Source organism: Protopterus annectens, chromosome 3.part0 (genome assembly GCF_019279795.1).
Source record: "Protopterus annectens isolate FY-2018-M chromosome 3.part0, PAN1.0, whole genome shotgun sequence".
Classification (NCBI taxonomy): domain Eukaryota; kingdom Metazoa; phylum Chordata; order Ceratodontiformes; family Protopteridae; genus Protopterus; species Protopterus annectens.
The window spans coordinates 161,623,995-161,651,607 of NC_056731.1; the positions used below are offsets into that span (position 1 = coordinate 161,623,995).

The window sequence follows — 27,613 nt, forward strand, 5'->3', positions numbered from 1 at the left end:
CTTGCAGTTTATGTAGACCCTGCCCTGCTCATGGGGTGGTGCTTTTATGTGTATGTGTGTGCAGTCTACAGCACCCACTACTTCAGGATATTCTGCTATTTGTTGGAAGAGATGCACATTGCTGGCCAATGCCTCATGGGTGTTGAGGAAATATATGTGCTCATTGGCATGCGCTGACATGGCATCCAAGAAATGGTGGAGTACCCTGGATGCTGATGCCTGTGAGATCCCTATGATATCCCCAGTTGGCCTTTAGAAGGTACCTGTGGGTAGTATTCTTAAGCCTAGACATACCTTGGTTTCCACTGGGATGGGTTCCCCTCTGTTGGTTCTGTGTGTGAGGTGTGGCTGGCACAGCTCAACGCTATACTGTAGAAGGTCCCTGTCCACCCTATAGTGCTCCACTATCTTCAGCTCATGTAGCCCCTGGTAGGCTTCCTTGGTCTGTACATTCTTCTCCTCCTCCTCACTGTGGGTTGGTCATCAGCATTCACATCTTCACCACCCTCAGCCTCTTGCACATGCTGGTTTATGATAGCAAAAGAAGTTCCTAACATTTTTTCTCTTGCTTTCGTTTTGTAAAATTTCCCCATTCGTATACACCAGTGGTGCAGAGTTTTTAGGAAAAAACAAGGGGGAAAGGTGTTTGCATAGTTTATAGTGGTGTGCTTGGCTGGGCTGGTCTGCTGTCTGTGTAATTGGCTGATTCTGATACATTTCACCTGCCCGCTAAGCTAGGTTTCCTTGATTACCTTCCTACTGCTGTTTCCCTTCCCATTGCCTCCCTGTTTAAGCCTGTGTGCGCGCCGCACAAACAGAGTGCTCAAATGTGCACACTGCTGCTATTTCCTGGTTTAACTTCTTTTATCTTCCTGTAAAACCCAGTGCGCGGCACACACACCCACTTACACTTTGTAACGAGTGCTAGGCAGGTTTAGACACACCCCTAGCTTAGCTGTGGTAAGCTAGGAGCAAACCCGAGCCACAGGGCTCCAATCTGCTTACAGTACGCCTGACACACCCACCCATGATGTCACCTACGTCCTAGTCTTGCACCCAGCTATTCATACTCTTACACTGTTGGGACCTGCCTTGCATGCTGGGGAAAACTGGGATTTACTATCCTTCCCCTCACTTGCATAGGATTGCCTGCTAATGCATAGTTACATGTGTTACACTGAGCCTCCCCCTTAGCAACCACTACTCACTGGCCAGGTTGTCATCTGCCTGCCATTGACTTGCATGGCAGAATACTGATTTCAGTTAGAATGCTTATTTTAGGTTTTTCTTATTTTCCCCCCGATCCCATTTGCATGTCGCTGCCCTATGCTTAAACAGCCGAGATTGGCGAAAAAAAAAAATAAAAGTTGATGTTTTAATTTTTTGTATTCTTTGCAATGGCCTTATACTTCGCCATTGACATGCTTCCTCAATGATATGCGGCCTTTATTTGGGGCTGTCATAGCTCCGTTTTGGATTTTGCAGAAATGCACTTGGTTACTAACCGAGTACATTTCTGCAGATAGCATTAGTCTTGCACGGACTGCTGCAAGCTTCCTGGATTGCAAAATCACCTCATTTGCATGGAGTACACCTGAAAATGGGGTAATTTGCATACCAGGGTTTAGTCCGTGCAAAACTAGTGCAGGAGCACTCGTGCACACCACTGCAGGCTGTTCCTGGATCGCATGGCAGACATATTGCCTGCGTGGGGTCCTGCACCATTCTTGCACTCAGTGCAAGCATTTGTGAATCCAGGGGCAAGACTGCAAAGAACAACAGATTTTATTCTAGATGGAAACTCTAGACTTAACAGGCAACAGCACAGTAGCAAACAAATTATTTCAGTAGCACAAAGTTTAGCAATAAGGCAATATGAGATATACATATAGTGACATCCCACCTCCCAGAACTCAATAAGAGAGGTATAATCATTCAAATATGGGCAAAAATGCAATGTCATTGAGCAGCAAAGATTCTATAATGCAACAATGCTAACAGCAGCTATAAAGTTGATCAGTTCTAATCACACCAAACTGTGAGAACACTGACCTCTGTTATACCCTGTTCACTGGCCAGTGACTACTTATAGTCTTAATGCCGGCATGATGAGGCCCAAAGTTGGAGCTCATACGTAATCTGGGTATTTGTAATCCACAAAGCATTAATGGGGAAATCCACACTGAGGGGTGAGTAACATGAAATCCACAGAATGACAGCCACTACTATTTTGAGATAACGCTAAACAGTTTCAGTTCAGAAAAGGAAAAATGGAAAAAAAAGCCTAGGCATACAGTCCCAGTCAGAGCTATAGCACAATACTATGAAAGTATAAAATGGCGGCTGAAGCCTCTCACCACTCCGTCGACAATATTCTGGATGTCAGGCACCACACTTCCACTGATGAGAAGTGTAGAGATCACACAACAGCTATCTGGTAATCAAATATGGCTTCTTTACAATAAGCCCAACAGTATTCCTGTCCTTGCTGATCAGATGCAGGTGCGGGACTACTGGTTCCAGACTTCTCTCCTCATTCCACAGATCACCATCAACCAGGTTTTCAGAGGAGGACAGACTTGATCTGCAACTTCACTTCCCTGTCCTAGACACTAGAAAAATCTGGTTTTAATGCAAGGCTCCTTATTCCTTCACCCTCTGTTTCAGTCTCCCCTCTTTCATTTTCGTTTCTCTCTTTTATATCAAATGAAAAGGAGCTGCACCTTGTGGTATATCAGAAAACTGCAGTCTGGTAACCATACAGTGAAATACAGTGGGGCTACACTCTCCTTCACTTGAAAACTCAGGTCATCCCAAGTCAAAGGTAGATTAGCAGCAACATATATACAAACACTAATGCACCATCAACTGAACAGTATTTCTGCATTCAAAAGGTACATCCCACCTAGGGTGATCAACATTATGCTTAACTTGAGTTGGGGTGTCACCAACTGAGCAGGAGGCATAGGGATCATGGGTGTAGACTCTCCGATGAGCAGTGTTCACAGGCTCCAGTACACTATGTCCAAAACTGTCATATGTAAGCCTCTGTGGGGGCCAAATCAGTCTCCGAGGCTTTGACTTAAAAGAGACAACTGGGGAATTCTAATCTGAGGGTTGGTCACTCATATCACACTCAATATCCAGTTCCTCAGTAGGAATATTGTCTACTTCTAAGATTTCCTTATGTATAACTTCACTTTCTTTCTCCATAACTGTACAACTGTCCTCAGCACCATTATCTGAAGTTTGCATAGCAGGACCTCCATCAGCATCAGGTTCTGCAAGAGTCACAGAAACATCACTCAGTCTATTGTAGGGGCTGGACTGTTCAAAGTGACAAGGGATGAATTCTGGTGCATTTACATTGAGACTGCAGTCCATGGGGTCTCGAACATCATCATAAAAAAGTCCACTGAAACCCCAGTCATCATCACTGTCCTCCTCTTCTTCAGCAGGAGGAATCATAGGCTCTTGAACATTTGGGAGGATATTTCTTCTCCGCCTTAGTCTTCTGGATCACCTTGAGTTAGGTTTTTGCTGAGCCATTCTGGGTTCCGGATTCATGAGTCTCACTGATTCTGCCAAAGGCATTAAGTTGTTGCGGTGCCAGGTTTTCATGGGTCCTTCTTTCCCCTCAGGGCAGATGTGGTAGACAGGGATGCAAGGTAGCTGAGAACAAATTATGTAGATTTCAGATCCCCAATGGTCAGCTAGTTTATGCTTTTCTTGCAGGCCCAAGATTTTCAAAAGAACTCTGTCCCCTGGTTGCAAGTCATGTATCTTCACTTTTTTGTCATAGTGAGCCTTGTTTTGCTGATGTCATTGTCCTGTTGATTGTTTAGCTAGCTCATAGGCCTGCTTGAGGTTTTTCTTGAGTCTCTCCACATAACTGCCATGAGATCACACTGGCGTATCATCACCTGTGACTCCAAAGGTTAAATCAACAGGAAGGCGTGCTTCTTTTCCAAACATTAGGAAGTAAGGCGAGAATCCTGTAGCATCATTTTTAGCACTGTTGCATGCATGCACCACTGTGGCTACATGTTTACTCCATTGACTCTTGTCAGCAGATAGTGTTCCCAAAATGTCTAGTAAAGTTCTGTTGAAACGCTCAGGCTGAGGTTCCCCTTGAGAATGATAGGGAGTGGTGTGACTTTTCTGAATTCCCAACTGAGTGAGTAGTTAATGGACAAGCTTGCTCTCAAAGTCACACCCTAGATCAGAGTTTATCCTTTTTGGCAGGCTGTAGTGTACAAAGAACTTCTCAACTAGTAGTTTTGTCACTGTAATAGCTTTCTGATCGCGAGTTGGAAATGCTTGAGCATATCTGGTATAGTGGTCTGTCACCACCAGCACATTACTGATCCTGCCTTTATCCGGTTTAATGCAAAGGAAATCTATACAGACCAGTTCCATGGGTCCACTAGTCTCCATTTGACCCAATGAGGTGTCTCTGGTGGGCAGTCTTTCTCTGAATGCAGCGAAGACATGTACAACAATAATCTTCAACATCTTGTTTCATGCATGGCCAGTAGAATCTGTCTCGTACAAGTCCCAGAGTTCTGTCATAACCAAGATGACCATGTTTATTGTGCAATGACAAAAGTACTACTTCTAAAAACTTCTGAAGAAGCAACAATTGCCATTTTTCACTGCCAAGAGCACTAGGAGATCTCCTATACACTAGTCCATTTCATATCCGGAGTCTGTCCCATTCTTTAGCCAAAAGTCTTGCCAGTGGATGAATATCTGTGTGAAGCATATCAACTTACTACTTCTCTAAAGCAGCTACCACCACCTGACCTAAGGGGGTCTTCTCTTTGATCTCTCCTGAGGTCACTGTTACATAAAGCTGGTACCAATGAAGCCGGTAAAGTGACCAGATTACAGTAAGCTTGGGGTATGCTTTCTGCAGACAAACCCAACTTCTGGGCCCAACATTCAGTTTGCTGGTAGCAGGTTGCAATCTGGGATCTACTTCATAATGTTGAAATTTTAGAATGCCGACAACTATATGGCCAACATTCAAACTCTCGACATTATGAGTAAATCTACAAAAAATAGAAATAAAACTTCCTTTAAAGTGCTAGCAGGGGGGCTCCACCCCCCCACCCCCGTAACTTTAATATACCAATTCCAGGATTGCACTACAATGCAGGAATGGAAATCTTTCCATTCCGCACTATAGTGAGATGCTGGTTTCCCATTGTCAGCAATCCGAATACAATCATATGGTGTCGGCCATATGCTTGTCGACATTCTGGACTGTCGGCAATGTCAGGTAGACCCGCAGTCTGGCACATAGCGCTCACTCCTGGTGCTGGAATTTCCACCCATTCATCATCTGGGTGTAAATCTCCATGAGGTCTTCTGGACAGACCATCAGCATCTCCATTTTTGTGTCCTGGGTGATATTTTAAAGTGAAGTTGTAGTTGGATAAAGCTGTCATCCATCTGTGGCCAGTAGCATCTAGCTTTGCAGTGGTCTGGATGCATGTCAGAAGATTGTTGTCAGTCTGATCTTCGAATTCAGCCCCATAGAGGTAGTCATGCAGTTAGTCTACTACAGCCTACTTTAAAGCAAGGACTTCCAACTTGTGTGCAGGATAGTTCCTTTCTGTTGGAGATAAACTTCGACTGATAAAAGCTACAGGTCTCAGTTTCTTGTCATGCTCCTGGTAAAGAACTCCTCCTAAACCATCTCTGCTAGCATCCACGTGTAATGTGTATGGCTTTGTTGAGTCAGCATATGCCAGCACTGGGGCATTTGTGAGGCAATAGTTAAGCTGTTCAAATGCCACTTAGCACTCAGGAGTCCAATGACTCTCGATTAATTCTTTAGAGCCTCTTGGTCCCTTAGGCTTCTTCAGCATGATGTCTTTATCTGTTTCATCTGCTTCCTCATCATTTCAGAGCAATTGGCTCAGTGGTCTTGCTATCTTTGAAAATCCTTTCACAAACCTTCTGTAGAACCCAAGAAAAGATCACAGCTCTGTGATGGTTCTGGGTCTGGGCCAAGATGTCACAGCTTCAACTTTGCTGGAATCTGTGGATATTCCATTTGCAGACACTGCATGTCCCACATAGGTCACTGAAGGCTAGAAAAAATTGTCCAGTGACAACTTCAGTCCTTCCTTCTCAATTCTGTCCAATACTTTCATCAGTCTTTCTTTATGCTCCTCTAGGGTCTTCCCAAAGACAATAATGTCATCAAGGTAGACTGAGGCTTCCAGGAGATGCATGTCTCCAAGTGTTCTTTTCATGATTCTCTGGAAAGTTGCCAGTGCATTCGATAACCCCTGAGATAGGCAATCAAACTTGAAAAATCCCAAAGGCGTGATGAAGGCATCTTCTCTTTATCTTCTGGGTGCATAGGGATTTGATAGTTAACACTCCGTAAGTCTAGCACACTGAACCACTTACTGCCCACCAGGCAATTTAGAGCATCTTCAATCCAGGGTGTTGTGTACTGGTCTGGAATGGTTCACTGATTCAGAGTACGATAGTCAACACACATGCAAATTGACCCATTCTTCTTCCTGACAAAGACAATGGGATAGGCATACAGACTTCTTGACTCTTGAATTATCCCTGCGGCTTTAAGTTCTTCCAGATGTTTTCTAAAGTCCTCCAGATCTCTTGGAGCTACCTTTCTGGGACTTTCCCTGAAAGGCCGGTCTTCTTTTAATCTTATTCAGTGTTTTTCACTTTTCACACAACCCACATCCAGCTCACTTGTAGAAAAACAAATTTTCTTCTTGATCAACATCTCTTTAGCTCTGGTTACCCACTCAGGGGACAAAAGACCACCTCCTAGATCAATATCTTCCAGCTTCCACTCTTTGACACTGCTCATTTCTTGTCAAAACAGAAGCAAGTAAGGGAGTGGCAGCATAAACATTTCCAAATGCACTTGTGAATGCAGGACAATGGGGGTACTTCCTTTATTCTTCAATCCCACAGGCAAAGTATTATAAGGATGCTTCAGCTTGTCAGCAAGCCAAACTTCTGGGACTAATTCCAGCCCTGGTGGCAAGTCTATTTCTGGATCCATTTCCATCATGGGATGAGAGGAAGCTGTTTGTCCACACATCCTCACTTTAGCCCTCAAGCAGGTGACCTGACCAGGATGAATTATATGTTTTTCCCAGAAATGGTCCATACATGACCAATTTCATCTTTCTTACTATCCTTCTCCTTCTTAAGGGCACAAAAGGCTGATCTCAGGAGAGGATGTAGTGTTGGGTGTTCTTGGGTCAAATGAGGCGTCAGCATTCTTCTGATGAGGTCACTATTTGTCCCCACCAAAACAGATGCTGAATCCTTTCCTTTTTGCTTGGGGCACACAACAGTAAGAGTTTCAAAAATGTCTGTTGACCCAACAACTGAAGTGGAAAATTCTAACTTGAGTGAGACATAACCACCATAAGAGAACTTCATGTCACTTAGCCCCCAGCTCTCCAAGTCCTCTAACTTTCCAAGTGGCAAATGCTTTAAGTATTTCTAGTATAAGTTTCTGAACAGAATGGTGATTTGTGAACAAGTATCCAACAGTGCTTTACTGTACACCCCTTCTATCTTCACTGGCATGATAGGGGATGGCCCCACTAAGCCATTGGGTACTTTCTGTTTCCGGTGTTGCTCAGCTGTATGGCAGTCAGCATGTTGTTGAGGTATAGTCAGTTGACTTTGTCATTTTAAAAGATGGAACTCTTTCTTAGTAATCCTTTGCAGTTTCGGATGCTGAGACTTTTGCTGAGATGGCTTTCCAATTTAGTTGTTCACCACAGATGAGCCAGAAGTGTGCACAGTAGCTAGTTTCTCTCCCCTATTGCAAGGAGTGGTTGTGAAGTGAAATCCAGGGAGATTTCTCTTAATGTTAGATTTCATGGAGCTCTTTGTAACTGGGCACTCAGCTGGCTCCTTCACTGAGGCCCTTTGAAGTTTCCCTGCATCGCACTTGCCATCAATAGTTCATTCACTTTTTTCAAGTTTTCTGCATTTGGATACTGTTACTTTATATGCTTTACATCTTCCACAGCAAAATCAAAATCCAGTAGGAACTCTGAACATCAGCTTGTTTGTTTCTTCCCTGAGTCCTTTCGTGGATGTTCTAGTAGATGTATTCCTCCCTTCAGCTAAAGTTACCACTGCTTTCTGTAATTCTGCAAACGTCTTGGTAACTTGAGCTATGGTGTCGGTTAAGGAAGACACCTGTGCCTGCAACTGTGACACCTCTACATTGTGGACACTCTGTACCATGACTCCCTTTTGAGTAGTAAGCACTGCTGTAGGCTCCTGCTTGTGTTCACTCACTGCTTTAGTTGATGTTGAACACTGAGATTTGGCTTCCAACAGGGCTTCCTCCTCCCTCACTTCTTTAACCAATTGAGACTAGGTTAGCATCTCTTTCCTATCTCTCATCCTCAGTTTCCACATAATGGGATCCATAGCTTGAGCTCCTTGTAAAATTTGACCGATTCGTACATGGTCAGCTACTTTCGGATCCACCCCCCTTCTTTAGGATGATCTGGTGGAGCATTTTGTCTAATCGCTTAATGTAGTCAGATAGTTTCTCACCAACTTCTTGGTATGTATGTTCAAACAAACACATTCTGCAGTACTCCTAAATAGTCATTGGCTGTGCAATCTTGCTTACTCATCCTTAGGTTGCTTATGGTATTCACAGCTAATCACTTTAAACTTTCAGCTATCCGCTGCTTCTTCTGAGTTTCTGGGATATCCCACTCCTCTAGGGCTTGTGAAGCCTGATCCATCCAAGATTCAAAATCTTCCTCTCCCTGAGGTGTGGGTTGTTTGCCAGAGAAGAAACGTAATTTGCAGTACCCAAACCCAGTGAATCCTGCATAGGCTTTAAGCATTTTTCTACAAGACTTCCCAAAGCATTCAAAACGTCAGGCCTTACAGTATTTGTGGGCAGTGAAGCTTCAGTTTTTGGTGTAAGGTTCTGACCTACTTGGATAGCATCCACAGGATTTGCTCTGTTGCTGGTGTAGTGCACTTCTCAGGGATTACCACACGGACTGCATTCTCGCTGATACACTCGAAGGTATATGCTCATATACTAGAGGATTTTTCCATTCTAATAGGGCCAATGTGTTCTGCTCTGTAGTGTCCATGGTGCTATCTAATAAGAATCCACGGCCTACAAGTGGTAAGGATTATGTGATTTGATGTATTTGCATGTCAGTCCATATGACACCTGGCAACACTAGAACTAAGCAGTGCTCTGACTGAGCATTGTGCTGTTTGCATCACATAGCAGCTACTTCTGGGTTCATCTTGCTGCTGGTGTTACTTTACACATGTTTGGGGAATAGGGCAGAGTTCTAGGCAGTACAGGCAATCCTGGATGAGCCCCCAAATGTAGCACACCCACAGGTATAGCTGAATAGTGTACAGGTTTCTTTCTACCTGACTCTGGTGACACCCCTATTTACACCCAACACACCAAGGCTGCAAGTAATAACAGATTTTATTGTAGATGGAAACTCTAGTCTTAACAGGCAACAGCACAGTAGCAAACAAATTATTTCAGCAACACAAAGTTTAGCAATAAGGCAATATGAGGTATACATACAGTGAAACCACACACACCCCAAACTCAATAGGAGAGGTCTTGTCATTCAAATATGAGCAAAGATTCAATGTCATTGAGCAGTAAAGGTTCTATAATGCAGCAATACTAACAGCAGATATAACCTTGATCAGTTCTAATCAGACCAAACTGTGAAAACACTCTGTTATACCCTGTTCACTGGCCATTGACTACTTACAGTCTTAATGCCAGCATGATGGGGCCCAAAGTTGGAGCTCATATGAAAACCCGGGTATTTGTAATCCACAAAGCATTTAAGGGTTAATCCATACTGAGAGGTGAGTAACACGAGATCCACAGAACAACAGCCAGAACTATTTTGAAATAAAGCTAAACAGTGCCAGTTCAGAAAAGGAAAAAGGGGAAAAAAAACCCTAGGCATACAGTCCCAGTCAAAGCTATAGCACAAGCCTATGAAAGTATAAAATGGCGGCCGAAAACTCTCACCACTCCGTCGATAATATTATGGATGTCAGGCACCGCAGTTCCACTGATGAGAAGTGTAGAGATCACCCAACAGCCATCTGGTAATCGAATGTGGCTTCTTTATTATAGGCCCAACAGTATTCCTGTCCTTGCTGACCAGATGCAGCCATGGGACTACTGGTTCCAGACTTCTCTACTCATTCCACAGATCACCATCGACCAGGTTTTCAGAGGAGGACAGACACTATCTGCAGCTTCACTTCCCTGTCCCAGAAACTAGAAAAATGTGGTTTTAATGCAAGATCTCTTATTCCTTCACTCTCTGTTTTAGTCCCCCCTCTTTCACATTTTGTTTCTCTCTTTTATATCAAATTCAAAGGAGATCCACCTTGTGGTGTATCGGAAAACTGCAGTCTGGTAACCATACAGAGAAATACAGTGGGGCTACACTGTGATTCAAACTGTTTTAGGGCTATGAAAGGCATTTAAAGTTTTGATACTTTGAAAGGTTGTCATGGACTCGTGTGTGTGTGTGTGTGTGTGTGTGTGTGTGTGTGTGTGTGTGTGTGTGTGTGTGTGTGTGTACAAATAAACAAACACACACACACAATTGTTTCACTGAAAGCGACTTGTTACTGTGGGAAATAATTTCATTTTGGCGAGATAGAACTCAGCACCTACCAGGGTAAGGGCTGTGTCCTGTGTAAGCCATATACAACAATTAACTTTTGAGGTCAACATGCCTTGAAAAAGGGGACATTACACTGGTCTTTTCTGATGGTCACCCCCACAAACTTTCACACACACATACACACACACACACACACACACACACACACACACACACACACACGTAAATATCATTCAGTTGAATTGTCTTTTCATCAACAGAGTGAAGTGCTTGAAAAAGTTATTGAAAACCCTCGTTATTGAGTACTGCAGATATCAAAGGAAGGAAGATCGAGTGCATCTGTTTGGGATTTTTAATACTAAAACTTTTGTATATACCAAAAGTTTTGACATTAGAGGGTGGGAGTGTATGTGCAAGTGCTTGCAGTTTAGGGACAGAAAATCCCCTAGGGAAGGGGATAGATTTAGTGTTTTACATGACTGCTTTTGTAGGTGGCATGTGTTTTGAGTGTCTTGTAAAATGGAGGTGTTACAGAAAGCATTTTTCTAAGGTAAGGTGTAGGGCTGAGGTTAGGATTAGGGCATGGTTAGGGTCAGGGTTACGCTTAGCATGCATTAGTAATGTTGTGCAGGAGGGCAAGTGGTACAATGACACTATACAAAACCTACACTGCGTAAATTCATTGAAAATAAACAATGAAGCCACACAAAGTGGCTGTTAATAACTCAGTGGACAAAGTTTGGTCTAAATATATCAAACAGTACTGTACTTTGATCCTTCCTTAATGTGCAGTATGATTATGAGTTAATGTTCCCAGAGATAGAAATGGAGACCTAAATGTGTGCTAGATAATTTGCGTAAAGAAAATGTACCAAACACATTCCTTGTTGTAAAGAATTGCTTTACCCAGATCGTTTGAAATGTTTAAGTCTTCTTTACTAATTATCCTGTTGGTATTTTAGGGGCAGATTATGTCTTGTATTTAGAGAGCTCTATGATGATGCACTGAGGATACTTTTGAACCTTGTACTCACTGATAGAGCTATCTCTTTACTTAACAACACTCTGTTGTGCAGAACATACATTGTTAGAGCTCTCAAGATCTGAAGATCTATATTATTATCACTAGGTATAAGGAGGAAATAAACTATCATTAGGAATTAGGAGTTCCAACTTATTAACTTTAAATGATTGCTAGATGTCTGGGTGGCACATTCTGATTTTTCACCAGACTTAAAAAGGCATCTGTGTTCTAATGCCCTTTGGGCCCAGACACAGTGATATGAAGCTAAGAAAGTATGAGGAATTGCTACTTTTTGACAGACTGAAAATTCTATCATGAGTAGTTACAATGAAAAATAATGGAAATGCTTTTGTGCTACTATAATTCCAAGTGCATTATTGAAGAAATGCTAAGTATAGTGAAGGGCTTCTGTTTTGCCACACAAGAAGGTAAAGAGCCATAGAAGCTATCAACAGAACAAAGTAACTCTGATAGAGAAGTAAGAGTATTTAATTTTCAATCCAAGTTTAAAAAGAATTGTATGGCATGTCAAATGTGGCCTGGCAAAATGATGTTGAATTTCCAAACTGCAATAAGTAGTTTATTGTATTTTAAGTGAAGAACTAAAATCAATGAGCTATACATTTTATATGGTCAGAATCCATGTGTCAGCATTAAGGCTGTATGGCCGTCAAGTAATGCTGACTCCAAGATTTCTGTATCTGATGAAGTTCTAAGTTACTAAAGAATGAAAGCGTTTACCTGTTAAGATCTTCTGTTTCATTTACTGCAGTCTTCAGCTGGCTATTAAGATTCATTCCACTCTGCCATTGTGGTTTTTGTTTTATTTCTGTATCAAACACTTTGACCCAGCCCATGAATCCAGTTGTTGCTTAAAGGAGTCTAAGTTCTTTCTGTATTTAATATGAAGTTGGAATTTATTCCATAATATAACCAATTTTTAAGTTAAGTAAGTATAAAGTAATTGTGTCTGCTTAGTACCTAAATCAAATGTCATGGCCAGATGTTTCAGTATTATTTTACAGCTGTAAATTATTATACCCAAGATAGCTTGTAAACTAGAGTTGTGAAAGACTTTGCAAGCAAATATACATTTACCAGTGATGCAATGATAATGAATATTAAATAAATTGAGGTATTTGCATTTATTATTGTAACTGTAGTTTTGGTGAAGAAAATCCTTTTGGTGAATTTTCTGCGTGGTCTCTCAAGATAATTCTACTTATCTGTATTGTATATATAAAAATTGTTACTGTACTCTAAAATTGCCATAATGTAGGTCTTATACAGTAACACAAGACTCATCTCATTTCTTATGCTAAGATTTTTAAACATGTATCCCATTGGATGCATAGTTTTATTATTTACCAGCTGAGCAAGTGTATCAAAGGAAAGATTAGTAACCATGGTTATTCCCAGGTCTTTGTTAGATTACCTCCTTTATTGGATGTACTAGTAAGTATACAGGTGAATGAATGGCAGCCTTTCCAAAATGCATCATATTTCATTTGTCGTAAATAAAATGCATACCTGTGTTGTGTGCCCAGTCACCAATCTGTTTTATATAAGAATTCAAATATTCAATATTCATGTTGTGCAGTGAATTCAGTCTTATAGTTATCTGTGTACTTATTTATCCAACATGTCTTAGATCTAGAAATGGAGACAAATACAATATTAAAATAACATCAGTCTTAGAAGAAAGTCTTGTGGAACTCCAAGATGGATAGGAAGACAGTCAAAGCTTAATACCCTGTATGGTTATACCTTTTGATCTGTCATGTAACTATGACATAATCCGTTTTACCAGGAAATATATTGACCTTGGCCTTGATAAGGCTTTGGTAAATTACATGGTGAGGAAAACAGTCAAAGACCTTATCTAAGTCTAACAAAATTACCCCAGATGAGAGATCTTGATATAGGGATTAATAATTTGATCATAAAACCCTTAATAAGCTTGTCAATGTAGATCTACCCTTTACAAAATCATGTTGCTCTAAGTCCAGAATGGTGATATCTGTGTTACTGTTCCCCAATGTTTCAGTAATACATCTTTCAAAGCATTTGCCCAGAATAGAAGTGAGACTAAGAGGTCTATAGTGGTTAACATCACTTTTATTGCCTTTTTTATATATTCATATTAAAGTAGATCATACAATCATATGAGATTAGTAGGCTATCGACTCAGAGGTAATTTTTAAGCCTAGCCATTTCAATACTGTAGAAGTACTAGTCAATACCCAAGACTGTATTTAGTGATGACTGCTCATGTCCAAGAGGGATGTTGGCTCTGCCCCCAATAAGAATTTATGGTATCCCATCCACTTGTCCAGGTGCCTCTTGCACAGTCTCATAGAGGTGCTCTGTTTCACATGAATTAACAGCCTGTCCAAAGATGTGGCAGTCGCTGGGAGATAAAGCTGTCCCTCCAGCATGTCCTATTTAAGTTGAAGGCCATATTTAAGTCCCTAGAATGGGTAGCCCTAGACCCATTTGATTTACAGATATGCAGTAAGTTCTTTATGTTTGGGTCTTGGGTTGCTCTGTAGGCCAGGAATAAGTCTCCCCTAAGAAGTCTATACGCTACGGAGTATAGTGAAGGGGCTTTAGTCACTCCATGTAAAGTACATGCTGGAGGCCTTTGATCTTCTTTGTTAGAAACCTTTGAGGTATCTATATTTACTGCAGGTAAAGTATAGGGAGGGTTATAACTTCTTTTGCTCTCAAGGTGATGGCTTTACTAATAAAATGAGCTAGCTGGAAAGCTTAGTAGACACTTGGTGGTCGAAGTTAAGGTCATGGTTAACCTGTGATCCCAGGTGCCTTACCACTTCGTGGGTACTTAGGGTATTGTTGATATGATAGTGTGAAGGGAAATTGTTTGTGCAGAAGGGAATGATGCTGCATTTCTTTGCATTCAGTTGGAGACCATGACTAATACACCAGTCATTGGCCTGTGTGAGACCCTCCTGGAGTATAATGACATCATTTGGGGACTCAATGACTGGACCTAGTTTGCAGTCATCTGCAAACTTGGCCAGCTGCAGCCCTTTAGTTTTGGCTTGAACTTCTGAGAAGTATATACCAAATGGTAGGGGCCCAGCACTGATACCCGGTAATAGGTCTGCTAGTTGATGTGGAGTCACCCACTTTGATAGTGTGTGCCTGGTTTGTGAGCCAGTTGGCAACCCATCTTACAATGAAGGGGTTTACACTCAGTCTTCTAAGTTTATTGGCAATGCCTGTATGTGGGATTGGGACAAAAGCCTTTGCCAAGTCGAGGTATGCTATGTGCACACATTTATCCTCATCAATGGCCCTGGTCACACTTTCAAAGAAATCCACCAGATTTAACAGGCAGGATCTGGCCTTCATGAAGCCGAATTGGGTAGGATCCGAAGTCCATAATAATACGTTCCATGGCCTTACAGATGAGGCTGGTCAGGTTTATGGGTCTGTAATTCCCTGGGTCTGTTGCTAGGCCACCTTTGTGGAAGGGAATAACTGTTATGTTCTCCATTCCATAGGAACAAAGCCTGTGCTTAGGCTATGATTGAAAAGAGTACTTAATGGTGATGCTAGTTCATGTTTTTGCCTGTTTAGAAGACAGCCTGGGATGTCATCTGGTCCCATACAGGCCATGTTCTTTGCCATGGACAGGGTTTTGAGAACCTGTTCTTCAGATATGTAAAGTGGGGGAAAGTTTGGGGGAGGGTTTGTTGTAAGTTAGGAGGGGATAAGGGAGTGAAATTTTTGCCAAACCTATCCACTAGCAGGTTCTCTATCTATGTGGGGTCAGAGTGTGTGATACCGTTGACCACCAATTCTGCACATGCTTGAGTCCGACCCTTTAGGTTATGTACGTAGCTGTAAAATGCCTTATGGTTATCCTTGGTAATACTTGCTAGGTTTCTCTCAATGGAACTCTTGGAGGATTTGGCAAGTTGTCTTATTTGCCTGTTAAGGCTGAGGAGGGTGCTTTTCCATTGTTGGATCTTTGCATTTGTTTTCCTGGACAGCAACATTTTGCATTTACTGTAGAGTTTATTGATGCTAGATGTCCACCATGGCAGCTTGATTTTACTTGGGGCTCTGGCTTTGATTCTATGTAGTACAGCTGAGTTTATACACTTATGCAAGTGATTGTACAGGGCATTAGTGTAAGCGTTGGTGTAGTTACCACTTTCAGCTTGGGGTAGAGCTTGTAATGCATTTATACTTTTACTTAGTAAGGTATAGTTTGCCTTGGTGAAGTTTTTTTAGTCTGATTTCACCCTTTGTGAGTTTTGGTGTTAGTGTCAGTTTGAAGGTGACTGATTTGTGGTCAGTTTTATCTAATGAAGGTCCAACAGTTGCAGCATAGCACCTGTTTGACATGTTGGTGAGACCAGATCTAGAATGTTTGCTCCTCTTGTCAGGGTATAGACAATTTGCTCCAGGGCATTTGAATTCACAAAAGTCAAGGAAGTTTTGTGCTGGTGAGTTTGGGCTAGAGTAGGTTTCCCAGTTGATGGTTGGATAACTGAAATCCCCCATAACCAGTGTGTTCAGTAAAATTTGGATTTTCTTCAGTTTGGTTAAGTAGGCTTCATGGGAGTTGTGATCCATGGAGGGGAATCTATAAATAGCTAGGACTTGAATGGGAGTCTTACTCACTGTAAACTGGACCTGGAGTAACTCCATGGAGTTGTCCAGTCTAATTAGACAGAAGGTAAATTTATTTTTAATATAGATTGAAACACTACCTCCTTTGCTTTTCACACATATTTTTTGCGATCTAAATGTGTGGAAGGCATTATAACCTTGTAGCACCAGGGTACTGTCAGAGGCCTTAAACCAGGTGTCTGTGACTGCACAGACATCAACATCGTCTAGTGATAGAAGTGCTTCCAGGGAGTGCAGTTTTTGGTTTAAGTTTCTAGCATTTAGCAGCATGACCCTTATTTTGTTCTGATGGGTTAATTTCACATCTGTAATGTTATTTTCAAGACCTTGCCTAAAAAAAGGCACTATGGGGAGGCAAGAGCCTTTGCCAGCAGCCAAAAGCCCAGGGATACCAGGTGCAAACCATCTCTGGCAAAACGGCGAGGTTTGTCATCCATGGCTTCCCAGGTAGACAGGAACTGGATCCCCTTGGAATAACACCAAAAACTATGCCAATTATTGAAATCAATCATTTTTTGTTTATACTGTGGCATCATTCTAGGTAAGGGTAGTATGCTGCTTAAGGCTAGGGACATACCTGCCTGAGACATACACTTAGAGAGTTTGACCATGTCTTTCTTCATATAGTCCAGTGAGGTATGTCTCAGGTCATTCACACCAACATGAACTATGACAGAGTCATAAGGGTACTTGTGGCTGAGAGACCTGAGTGTATACATGATTTGGTGAATCCTGGCACCAGACAGGCAGCTGAGTGTGACTTTCTCCTTTCCATGAGCAGAGAACAGTATCAGTTTGTAATAATTTGTTAAACATTAGGTGTAATATTGGTAGTAAGTGATTTTAGTTGTTATTAACTGGATGAATGGGATTGAATCAGGGCTGATAGAAGTTGGATTTCTTATTTTACTAAAAGTTCTTTCTATTATCCAATGAGATATAATAAGGCAAGTTGAACTGTCAGGCATTTCGATGTTAGTTGACAATCTCTCAAAGCTTGATCTAGCAGTAGATAGTGCTGTGCATTGGTTGAACAGGCGTGCTATCTTCAAAGGAGTACGTATTATACTGCCTTCAGATTTTATACAGTTTACTGATTTGTAAAAATTGTTAATACTGATAATATACTTATCTTATAAAGTCTTTTTTACTAATAGTGTCCGTAGCAAGTTTGTTTCAAAAACTTATTTTCTGCATTCTAAGTTTTCTCTTAAGTGATCTACTGATGTTTCTAAAAATTATTTTGTTTGCTATTGTCGGGTATTTCTTGATAACCTTATATTAATTTTACTTTTTCTTATAAAGCTTACAAAGGTCCAAATTCCACCAGACAGGAAATATATTTTTATGTGATCTGTGCTTATAAGTAACTGGATTCAAGGCTATTAAGAAAATCATGCAAAGTGTTGTATCTAAAATTAACTTTGCGATTTAACAAACAGGAGTACCGATCTGTTGAGTGTATTGATTCTATTAAAGTCCTAGATTTGATTCTTTCATAATTGTATTTTCTATGAACTCTTAGTCCAGGAGTCTGTACATTTAACTGAAATCTCAGTAAGATTTGATATGAAAGTCCAAGGGTTGCCACAACTATTAAGATATCAGTAATACAAGGGTCATTGATAAGAACCAGATCAAGAATATTAGTTCCTCTGGTACTTGCAGTGATGAGTTGGGTCAATCCTCATTATAATATGATATTTACTGATTCTCTTTCATAAGTAAGTTTTTTAAAAAGTTTTGCTCAAGAAATACCACAGTAATTGAAGTCACCCTTTAGTGTAATGTCTTTCTTTGTTCCATTTCTAATCTAAACAGGTGAGGTAATCCCAGTGTTTAAGTGCATCCATGGTGGGACTCTGATAACAAAGAACAATTCTAAAGGATTTACTTGATAAAGCATCAGAAACCTGAACAATTATACAGTCTATCTCATTAACTGAATTCACATGTGAAGATGGAATATCGTCATGAATCCATAATGTTACTCTCCTGCCCCTGGTGTTCCCTCTGAACCATTCATATTTTGTGCAATTTGTAATCTGTAGTGTTGATTTCTTCCAAGATTCCACAATTGCTATTACTTTATCATTATGCTCAGCAATTATACTGACTGATAAAGCATTATGATATCAAATTAAATGTGATTTGGGGAACAGCTGTCGAAATTCCCTAGCAAATGCAAAGCAAGAAAAAGTAGTGTGATTAAAAAATGAAATAGTAACTGATATACAGACTATTAAAAAATGTGACAGTACAAACTCTATGATCTGAAGTGTCTGCACTGGGAAATGCTGAATATATGGAATGATTTACTCACAGTCTAAATATAAAGTCTTAGCAAAACATAGTGCATTGAGTATGATGATTATGCTCCAATATCAGTTACAAGATGCCCTGGTTCAATGCTGCTCTAGTGTGAGACCCAATCTTTACGATGCTTAGAAGAGTACTTAACAATTGTTAAGATACCCTATGCTCTTAGATCATGTCTGGCACTAGACACTAAAAGCTGACTGTGCCAGTCAATAAACAATATCAGCAGAATGGCTTCATTTCAACTCCATTTCTACCTGTTGTCTACAATGTTACAGTCACTAAATTTAGAAACTAGATGCTTCTCTTATATAAAGAATTCATCAGGATGACTTCTGTAGTATGTATAGCTGTACTTCCCAACTACTTTACTTGCAAAACATTTCACTTTTATTTTTTATTAACTAGTATTACATGGAGCAGACAAACCTCCATGAACTGCAAGGAATTATGATTGGATCTCTAAATGTTGTTTGTCTTTTCGGCTTTTCCTGGTTAGGAGTTGCCACAGCGGAACTCCGGTCCGCTAATGATTGGCAGTAGATGTTTTTATGGTGCCGAGTTGCCAGCCCGATTCCCAACCTTCAGCGAAGGCATGCCCATTCACGCATGTCTTTCGGAGGCCACTCAACCACGGGGAGGACATGCAGACTCCACACAGAAGGCACTCCAGCCATGAATCAAACAGGAGAACCTCTTGCTGTGAGGCAACAATGCTACCGCTGTACCACCATGGCTTCTATAACTCAGTATTATATGTTCTTGACATAGATGCCAAGATTTCATGGCATCCATGTCTTGAACACATAATAAGTAGATTACAATTGGAAAGCTGATAATAATCCTCTATGTATAGTGCTACTAATGCATTATGTATTTCTGACAATTTAGAAATATTAATGAAGTTGATCTGATAGTGTGGTACTTTTGAAACAGTTTAAAGATACCACTGCACAGAAATATATCCAGAAGTATTTCTTCACTGTGTTGGTTGCTGTGTAGAATTCAAATGCATTGTGTATTGAAAGAATGAACTCAAGTGAGTTAAGAAATTTGCAATGAAAAAGAAACATCAAGGTATAGGTTGTTAAGCTAAAATCTAATGTACAAAGTGAAACTGTAACAGGCTGTTGAAGCAAATTCAGTGCCTTGGTACAGTGAAAATGTATACTACTGATCTGACCTGGAGATTTATTGCATTTTGAATTATTTTTTTTTTTTGTATTAAGCAAGTAAGATAATCATCTGCCAATGCATTATGGGAAGAAGGGTATTGCTTCTAAGTACATCGTTATGGTAGGAAATTGTTGGAAAGTGTGATCATAAGTTCTGCTTGTTAAGAACTAAAACAGCACTGGCAAATGGTGAAGCGTCTTATAGTCCTGAACTTACTAGATATTGCTGTGGCAAAGTGTATAATTTCATACAGCACAGAGTCTTGACAGATGCTGTGTGCTAAAGTGTATAATTTGACACCTTACTGAATTGAATAAAGTGCTGTCTAGAGAGTAGTAATAAATCTTTGGTAATATATGTAAGACATCTAAGAAAAAAACAAGTCTGAGTAGTCAACTGTTCATATTAAAGAGCTAGTATATCTGAAAAAAAATGGTTGCTGCCCATATGGTTAGTCCTCAATGTGGTTAAATGGCAGCTTTGCCTTAGATACTGGCTCATTTACTGAGTTTTCATCTACGAAGAGATTTGTTTTCCTTGGATCAGCTTAACAACATACTGGTCATCCATTTTGCCACTTAACATTCTCTTTTCTTCCCGCAATCTCTCTTCTTCCTATCGAGCACTCAGAAGGCTTTCATTTAATTTCAGCTGTGTTCTAGCTCCTGGATGCATTTACTGATTGCACTTAAGTCACTGTTGCTGCAGCTCTGTATTTCTTTCAGCTCCTCAATGATCAATTCCAACTGTTTAATTTATTTACGATTTTGGATTTCTTTTGTCATATATATTGGGCTACTTCACTGTTGTGAGAATGAGTCTTTGCACCATCAGGAAAGTGGTCAAGTTTCTTCAAACTGTACTCTAATTTCCTTCACTGCAACCTCCCATCTCCGACCTCCAATTTCAGCCTTTTTCAACAACCTTTCAATAGACCCTAAATGGCCAAAATTGCACTATAAGAACCAAAATAGTCAAATTAAGCTGTGGAGGGTCTGCTGCCCCCAGACTCCATAGACTACTAGATGATCTGAAATGTATTTCAGAGCTTTGTCCAGTCATTCTGTTCTAATGATTACCTGAGCAAAGTTCAGTGTTATTTTGTTTTGTTTTTTAAGGAACAAATAAGTTGCATCCAAAACTTAATATTCACAGTTGACAAATAGCAGTTCCAAATAAAAAATAGGAGAAATGCTTGCAAGGACACATAAATCATATCTGAAAATACTGCCTGCCTCTCTACCTACCCTCAAAAAAAATAAGATAGTCACCTTCCATGTATCCCATGGTGTTAGATTAGGAGGAAATTTAAGGACGAAATGGCCACAATAATATATTTCAATATGCTGCTGTCATATGGAGCATGCTTCCTCACCTGCAGAAGAGTTGCGGCGCAAAAAAAACCCAGCCTTTTATAGGAATTTGAAGACAAAAAAAGATGAAGCTAGTATTAGCTGTAAACAAAAAAACAGTTTCATAGTTGGAAACAGACAAGGTTTTCTACTCTACTAAAACTGTAGCAACTGCTTGATACTAATGTAACAAACAGCTTGCTTTAGTGAAATCATGCACTGAGTGTATCAACTGTGATCACAAAGGCAATGTCAGTATTCATTTATGAACCAGTAATGTACTCCACCAATATCAACATCTGAAGATTTTGCACACTGACAGCTTGAGAACCCAGGCAGCCACCCCATTCCCCTTTGCCTTAAATGTGACTCCAAGCAGGTTATTAAAATGGACTCAACTGCTGCTGATTGATGCACTCCCCCATCTTAATCCCATGAACGAATTTTCTATAGTCAGTCACAGCCACAGGCTTGTGCAGCTTGATGGCACTACTGCTGCACAATGACGTCAGTACTAATTACATACCAAAGTGTGCAATGACATAGGTAGTAATTAAATATCCAAAGTGCACGATGACTTTGGTAGTAATTAAATATCCAAAGTGCATGATGACTTTGGTAGTAATTAAATATCCAAATTGCATGATGACTTCGGTAGTAATTAAATATCCAAAGTGCATGATGACTTTGGTAGTAATTAAATATCCAAAGTTCAAAGTGTGCAATGACATAGGTAGTAATTAAATATCCAAAGTGCACAATGACTTTGGTAGTAATTAAATATCCAAAGTGCACAATGACTTCGGTAGTAATTAAATATCCAAAGTGCACAATGACTTTGGCAGTAATTAAATATCCAAAGTGCATGATGACTTCGGTTTTAATTAAATATCCAAAGTGCATGATGACTTTGGTAGTAATTAAATAACCACACTGCATGATAACGTCAGTAGTAATTTATATATCGAAAGTTCGTGATGACATTGGTAGATATTAAAAACCCAAACTGCACGATGGCATTGGTAGTAATTACATATCCAAACTGCACGATGGCATTGGTAGTACTTACATATCCAAACTGCATGATGACATTGGTAGTAATTACATATCCAAACTGCACAATGGCATTGGTAGTAATTACATATCCAAACTGCACGATGGCATTGATAGTAATTACATATCCAAACTGCACGATGGGATTGGTAGTAATTACATATCCAAACTGCATGATGGCATTGATAGTAATTACATATCCAAACTGCATGATGGCATTGATAGTAATTACATATCCAAACTGCACGATGGCATTGGTAGTACTTACATATCCAAACTGCACGATGGCATTGGTAGCAATTACATATCCAAACTGCACGATGGCATTGGTAGTACTTACATATCCAAACTGCACGATGGCATTGGTAGTAATTACGTATCCAAACTGCACGATGGCATTGATAGTAATTACATATCCAAACTGCACGATGGCATTGGTAGTAATTACATATCCAAACTGCATGATGGCATTGGTAGTAATTACATATCCAAACTGCACGATGGCATTGGTAGTAATTACATATCCAAACTGCACGATGGCATTGGTAGTACTTACATATCCAAACTGCACGATGGCATTGGTAGTAATTACATATCCAAACTGCACGATGGCATTGATAGTAATTACATATCCAAACTGCACGATGGCATTGGTAGTAATTACATATCCAAACTGCACGATGGCACTGGTAGTACTTACATATCCAAACTGCACGATGGCATTGGCAGTAATTACATATCCAAACTGCACGATGGCATTGACAGTAATTACATATCCAAACTGCACGATGGCATTGGTAGTAATTACATATCCAAACTGCACGATGGCATTGGTAGTAATTACATATCCAAACTGCACGATGGCATTGATAGTAATTAAATATTGGAAATGCATGATGATATCAGTAGAAATTAAAAATCCAAAGAGCACATTTACATAGGTAGTAATTAAAACTTGGAAGTACATGATGAAATCGTTAGTAGACTTGGGTCATTTACACTAAATGTTGTCTTTTAAAGAAAACTAAAGGCTATTCTGACACAAGAACTTGAGTAAAACTTAAAAGCCTAGGTGAAGCAATAGTTAATATGAGAAAGATGTTCATAGGTTCATAGGTAGGTACTAGGCTATCGGCCCTGGGGCCTATATAAGCCTAGCCATAAAAGTTCCCTTGCTTTCGCCACCCAAGAAAATTATTTTCCTGTGCCCCTGTCAAGCAGTGCCACAGAAGTGATCCCCAAAATATGTAGGTTCACAGGTTAGTACTAGGCTAACTGCCCTTGTGGGCCATTTTAAGCCTAGCCAATTACCCCATGTGAGAATCAAACCCTGCACCTTGTGTTTGTAAGGCGAACACCTTAACCATTATGCCAACCTCCCAACTGTAAAATTAGTCAATAACCCAAGGTCAGAATCAAACCATCCACCCTGTATTTTTGAGATGAAGACCTTAACCATTATGTCAACTCTCCCAACCATGTAGGAATTCATAATGGCTCAATGTACTTGATAGCTACTTATTAAAACTGGATCGTCTACACCTGCTGAAGTCCTGAGTGCTCGCATAATACAGACATGCAGCCAGGGACTCCCACATCTTACAGCTTACATGGGCTGCTGCTCTCCAATATATGTTTGAGTAAGATGTGGCAGCCTTGGGGAGACAGTGGACCTGTCAGTGGACACTTGGACACTTGTCTGAGCTTGAGTAAGGTATTTGCAGCAGTCATGGAGTGAGATTGGGAGGGGCTAGGAGTTTTACTGTTAGGTTTGGAAGATTTACGAAACATTCAATAGGGGAATTTAGGTTTAGGGAGAAGGAGGGGAGTTTAATGTTAAGGACTAATAACAGAATTTAGGATTAGGGAGTGACTTAGGAATTTAAGTTTAGGCAGGCATCAAATAATTTAGATTTAGGGAGAGGGAGGGGAGTTTATGATTAGGGAGTGATCGGGGTTTAGGTTTAGGGAGAAGGAAAAAATAAGTTTAGGGAGTGAGAAAGGGATTCAGGGTCAGGGACTGAGTGAGTTTTGGGTTTAGGGTTAGGTTATGAGGCTTCAGATTAGGACTACAGACAAGGTGAGAGTTTTAGGATTAGAGTTAAAGTCTGGAAGTGCTGTGTAGCAACAGAATTGAGTTAGTGAGAGGTCAGGTATTTGCTATGTCAGGAAGGTGGTAGTGAGCAAGTCAGCTGCAAGAGCTTCTAGAAGATTCAGCAAATCTGGATTACTTGGCAGAGAACCAGACTTTCTGACTGTCAGGAAAAATATCAAACAGGTGACAACTCTTTTAAACGAACATTTTGTACTTAGACAAAGCACAGCTCCAGATGTCATGAGACATTACAATGTGTGTGTGTGCTTGCTGCATCATGAATGAAAGGAACAAACAAGCAACTTTCACCTTCTGTTTACTACTGTACTTAAAAAATGTAACCCACCTCTGTGCTGGTGGAAACAATGACACGTTATATACATCTGATATACACCTGACTAACTACATTCTCAGCCACTTGGTACAGCATTATTTCCTCATATCTTATTATCAGTTTAATCATTAGGTAACATTTAACTGCCTGCTCAATTTAATATGATGTTATTTGGTCTTCTACTGTGCCGTGTACTCCACATGCCATTTTATTTACTGTATAATCATCTGCTAATGTAACATTTTTCTACTGTATATTTCTACTGTATATTTCTAGTGTATATTTCTATTGTATATTTCTTATTGTACTTGTGGAGCTTTTCTTCCCGGGCCTCTGCTGAAAAAGGACCTGTGTCCATTCGGAATTTCCCGGTAAACAAATGTAAAATAAAAAAATAAATAAATCTTAAATTGTGCAAACTGCTGTACTATGGAATCTATTTCATGCCAGTCACTAAATTATAATATTTTGCAAACATAATTGCTGAAAAAAGATGAAATAAACATTTGTGTTGCTAGTTGCATATCATAAAATGCAATGCGATGGTTTTAGTACATTTGTCTATGTGAGGGATCTTATGATAAAATAATTTAACCCTTTAATTGAAAAAAAGAAAGATGTTTCCTTACCTGCATATCGTTAGTCTTCTCTCTGTTTTTAATCCAGATCTTCCCTTGGCCTTGAGGATCAATTAGAAGTGGATAGCGAGATGCTTTTGTAACAATAATACCATTCTGCACTGACAGATCATCGTTTGGGAGACCCTGAAGATTCCATTCACCAATGGTTGCATTGTCAACTAACATCGTAATAAGATTAAGATCCTAATAGGGGTTAAAGATAAAGAAGGATTCATCAGTAAGTATTCTTCAAAATAACTACATTCCAAAAAATAAACTGTTATTCATTCCATTTCTTTTTTGGTCTTAGATTCGGTTTCTTGTAGAACTGGCCAGTTGTATTGTATCTTCAACAGCTACTGCCTTGATCCTTGACTTTTTTCTACTTCTTAACAGATAACCTCCATGATTAAAATGCATTTTCCTACAACATTCTATCTCTGGCTACCTGCTACCCCATAAATCAAAGGCTTTAGCAGTCCCAAAAACTAACACAGATATTGTTACGAGTGATTCACCAAACTGCTACTGCTATGATTTTTTTTTATTGGCTATTTGTTAATTGAGATAGTAGGCTGGTTTACCTATGACACAAGCCATTGGCAAAGTTACAGCAAGACAACTAATACAGTGTTCTACATCATTCAAGGTTAAGAGACGAAAGCAAAGTATTCAAACAAAATAAAGCAAAACAGGAGCAATATAATACACTGTTTTTGCCATATCCAGGTGAAGAACTGACAGCAGACAATAATTTGCAGTATAATCACAGATTCTGCCAGTGGTATCTACAGAATGCAGTTATGACTACATTTAATAAAAAAGCTTATATTTAACATCTTTAATCCAACATTCTCATGTAGTTATACAATTCACATACAGTCTAATTGTAATATGGATGCCTTCAGAAAGGATTGGTTTAAGAGAAGAAGGCAGTTAATAAACAGTAAAAAATTTGTTCAAGCTTGACAGAGATTGGCTTTAGCTAGATGATTTCATTATTTTGAGCAGAATGCAAGCAATAGTTATAACTGGTGCACTTAGCCACTGACTCAAAAGCAACTGTAATTATAAGCATTAATTAGCTGTTTTAATAACTTAGTTCTGAAGCTGGTGTGATTGCTCTCATTACATATTTCTTCAGAAAGCAAGTTCCATTTTTATTTTGGCTATAACAAAAAAAAAAACAATCTGCCAATCATGGACTTTACATCATGCATCCTGGGCAGTTGCTTCCTTTGCTCCACCCTTTCTTCTCTCTGGCACAACAATTTCCTTTCAACAGAGCCTCTTCCCATTTACTGTGTTTTCCCACTTCTTAGAAAATGATTAATAAATGTATATGTCCAGTGTGATGGATAATCCACTATCACTGATATATGATAACCTGAATGGTGCTGCCAACCAGTGTACCACATGGGTATGTGAGGAAAAGGGATTTTGGTCTTTGAATCTGCTCCATTGTCCCAGACAGGTCTGTAGGCCACCAGAGGGATGGACTCTCAAGTCACAGCACTGGCACCCAATAGGTTAACACAAAGAAAAGAGCCCACAAATGTAACTTAATAAGTTGATATCAAGTAATAATATAGTTGCTTCACTAAATGCAACCTGGCATCAATGCCCTGGGTATAGGCTTCCAACATCCACATCTGGACTATGACTCCACACTTACCACTTACAAAGCTAAGCCTTTGGCCTAGCACCACAGGCCTCTTTCTCACCACTTTGTCTGAGAACCACAGTATTTAATTCAGAACCGAACAACATATGCACTCCTGACTAAAACAGCCGTCCTGTATACTACAGCTTAAAAACTTACATTTGTAAAAGTCATAATATGTATTTCACAAGTGACAGACAATAAGTAACTTGGGAATATGTCCCAAACATGATGCATGGGAAAATATGGCCAGTGTGTCACATTTCAGAATATGCAGATTTCTGGAATATTCAGTCACACCCTCTTATTACATTTTGTCAGCATTATATACTTACATCACTATATGGAATTTTGTTACTGTTCATCTCTTTCTTCCACATATTAAGCAATAGGTTCCTATATTCCTGGTTAAAAGGGCCAGCATATGAAAGGAATCCAGTGGCCAGCAGCACATCGCCCACTAACCGCGTGATCTGATCCTGGAACTTTTTGCTGCTGTCTGTCCAACGAATCTGAGGGAAAACATATCCAATGAGAATATAGCATTTTGCTTATCATATGAAAAAAGGCACACTTACATGAGTCACTACATGCAGTGCCACTTACTATTTACAGAGCATCACTTACATT

At 39.9% G+C, this 27,613-nt stretch overlaps 1 protein-coding gene across 1 annotated transcript in view; it reads right to left on the minus strand.

Annotated features, from left to right (window-relative positions):
• LOC122796791 (dynein axonemal heavy chain 5-like) overlaps positions 1–27,613 on the minus strand; it is a 2,204,633-nt gene that overhangs the window by 565,835 nt on the left and 1,611,185 nt on the right. The window contains exons 61-62 of the mRNA XM_044065521.1: positions 27,319–27,495; positions 25,330–25,524 (exon numbers count right to left, since the gene is read on the minus strand). Of these exons, the coding sequence (XP_043921456.1) occupies positions 25,330–25,524; positions 27,319–27,495 (372 nt within the window). The remainder of the gene's footprint in view (positions 1–25,329; positions 25,525–27,318; positions 27,496–27,613) is intronic.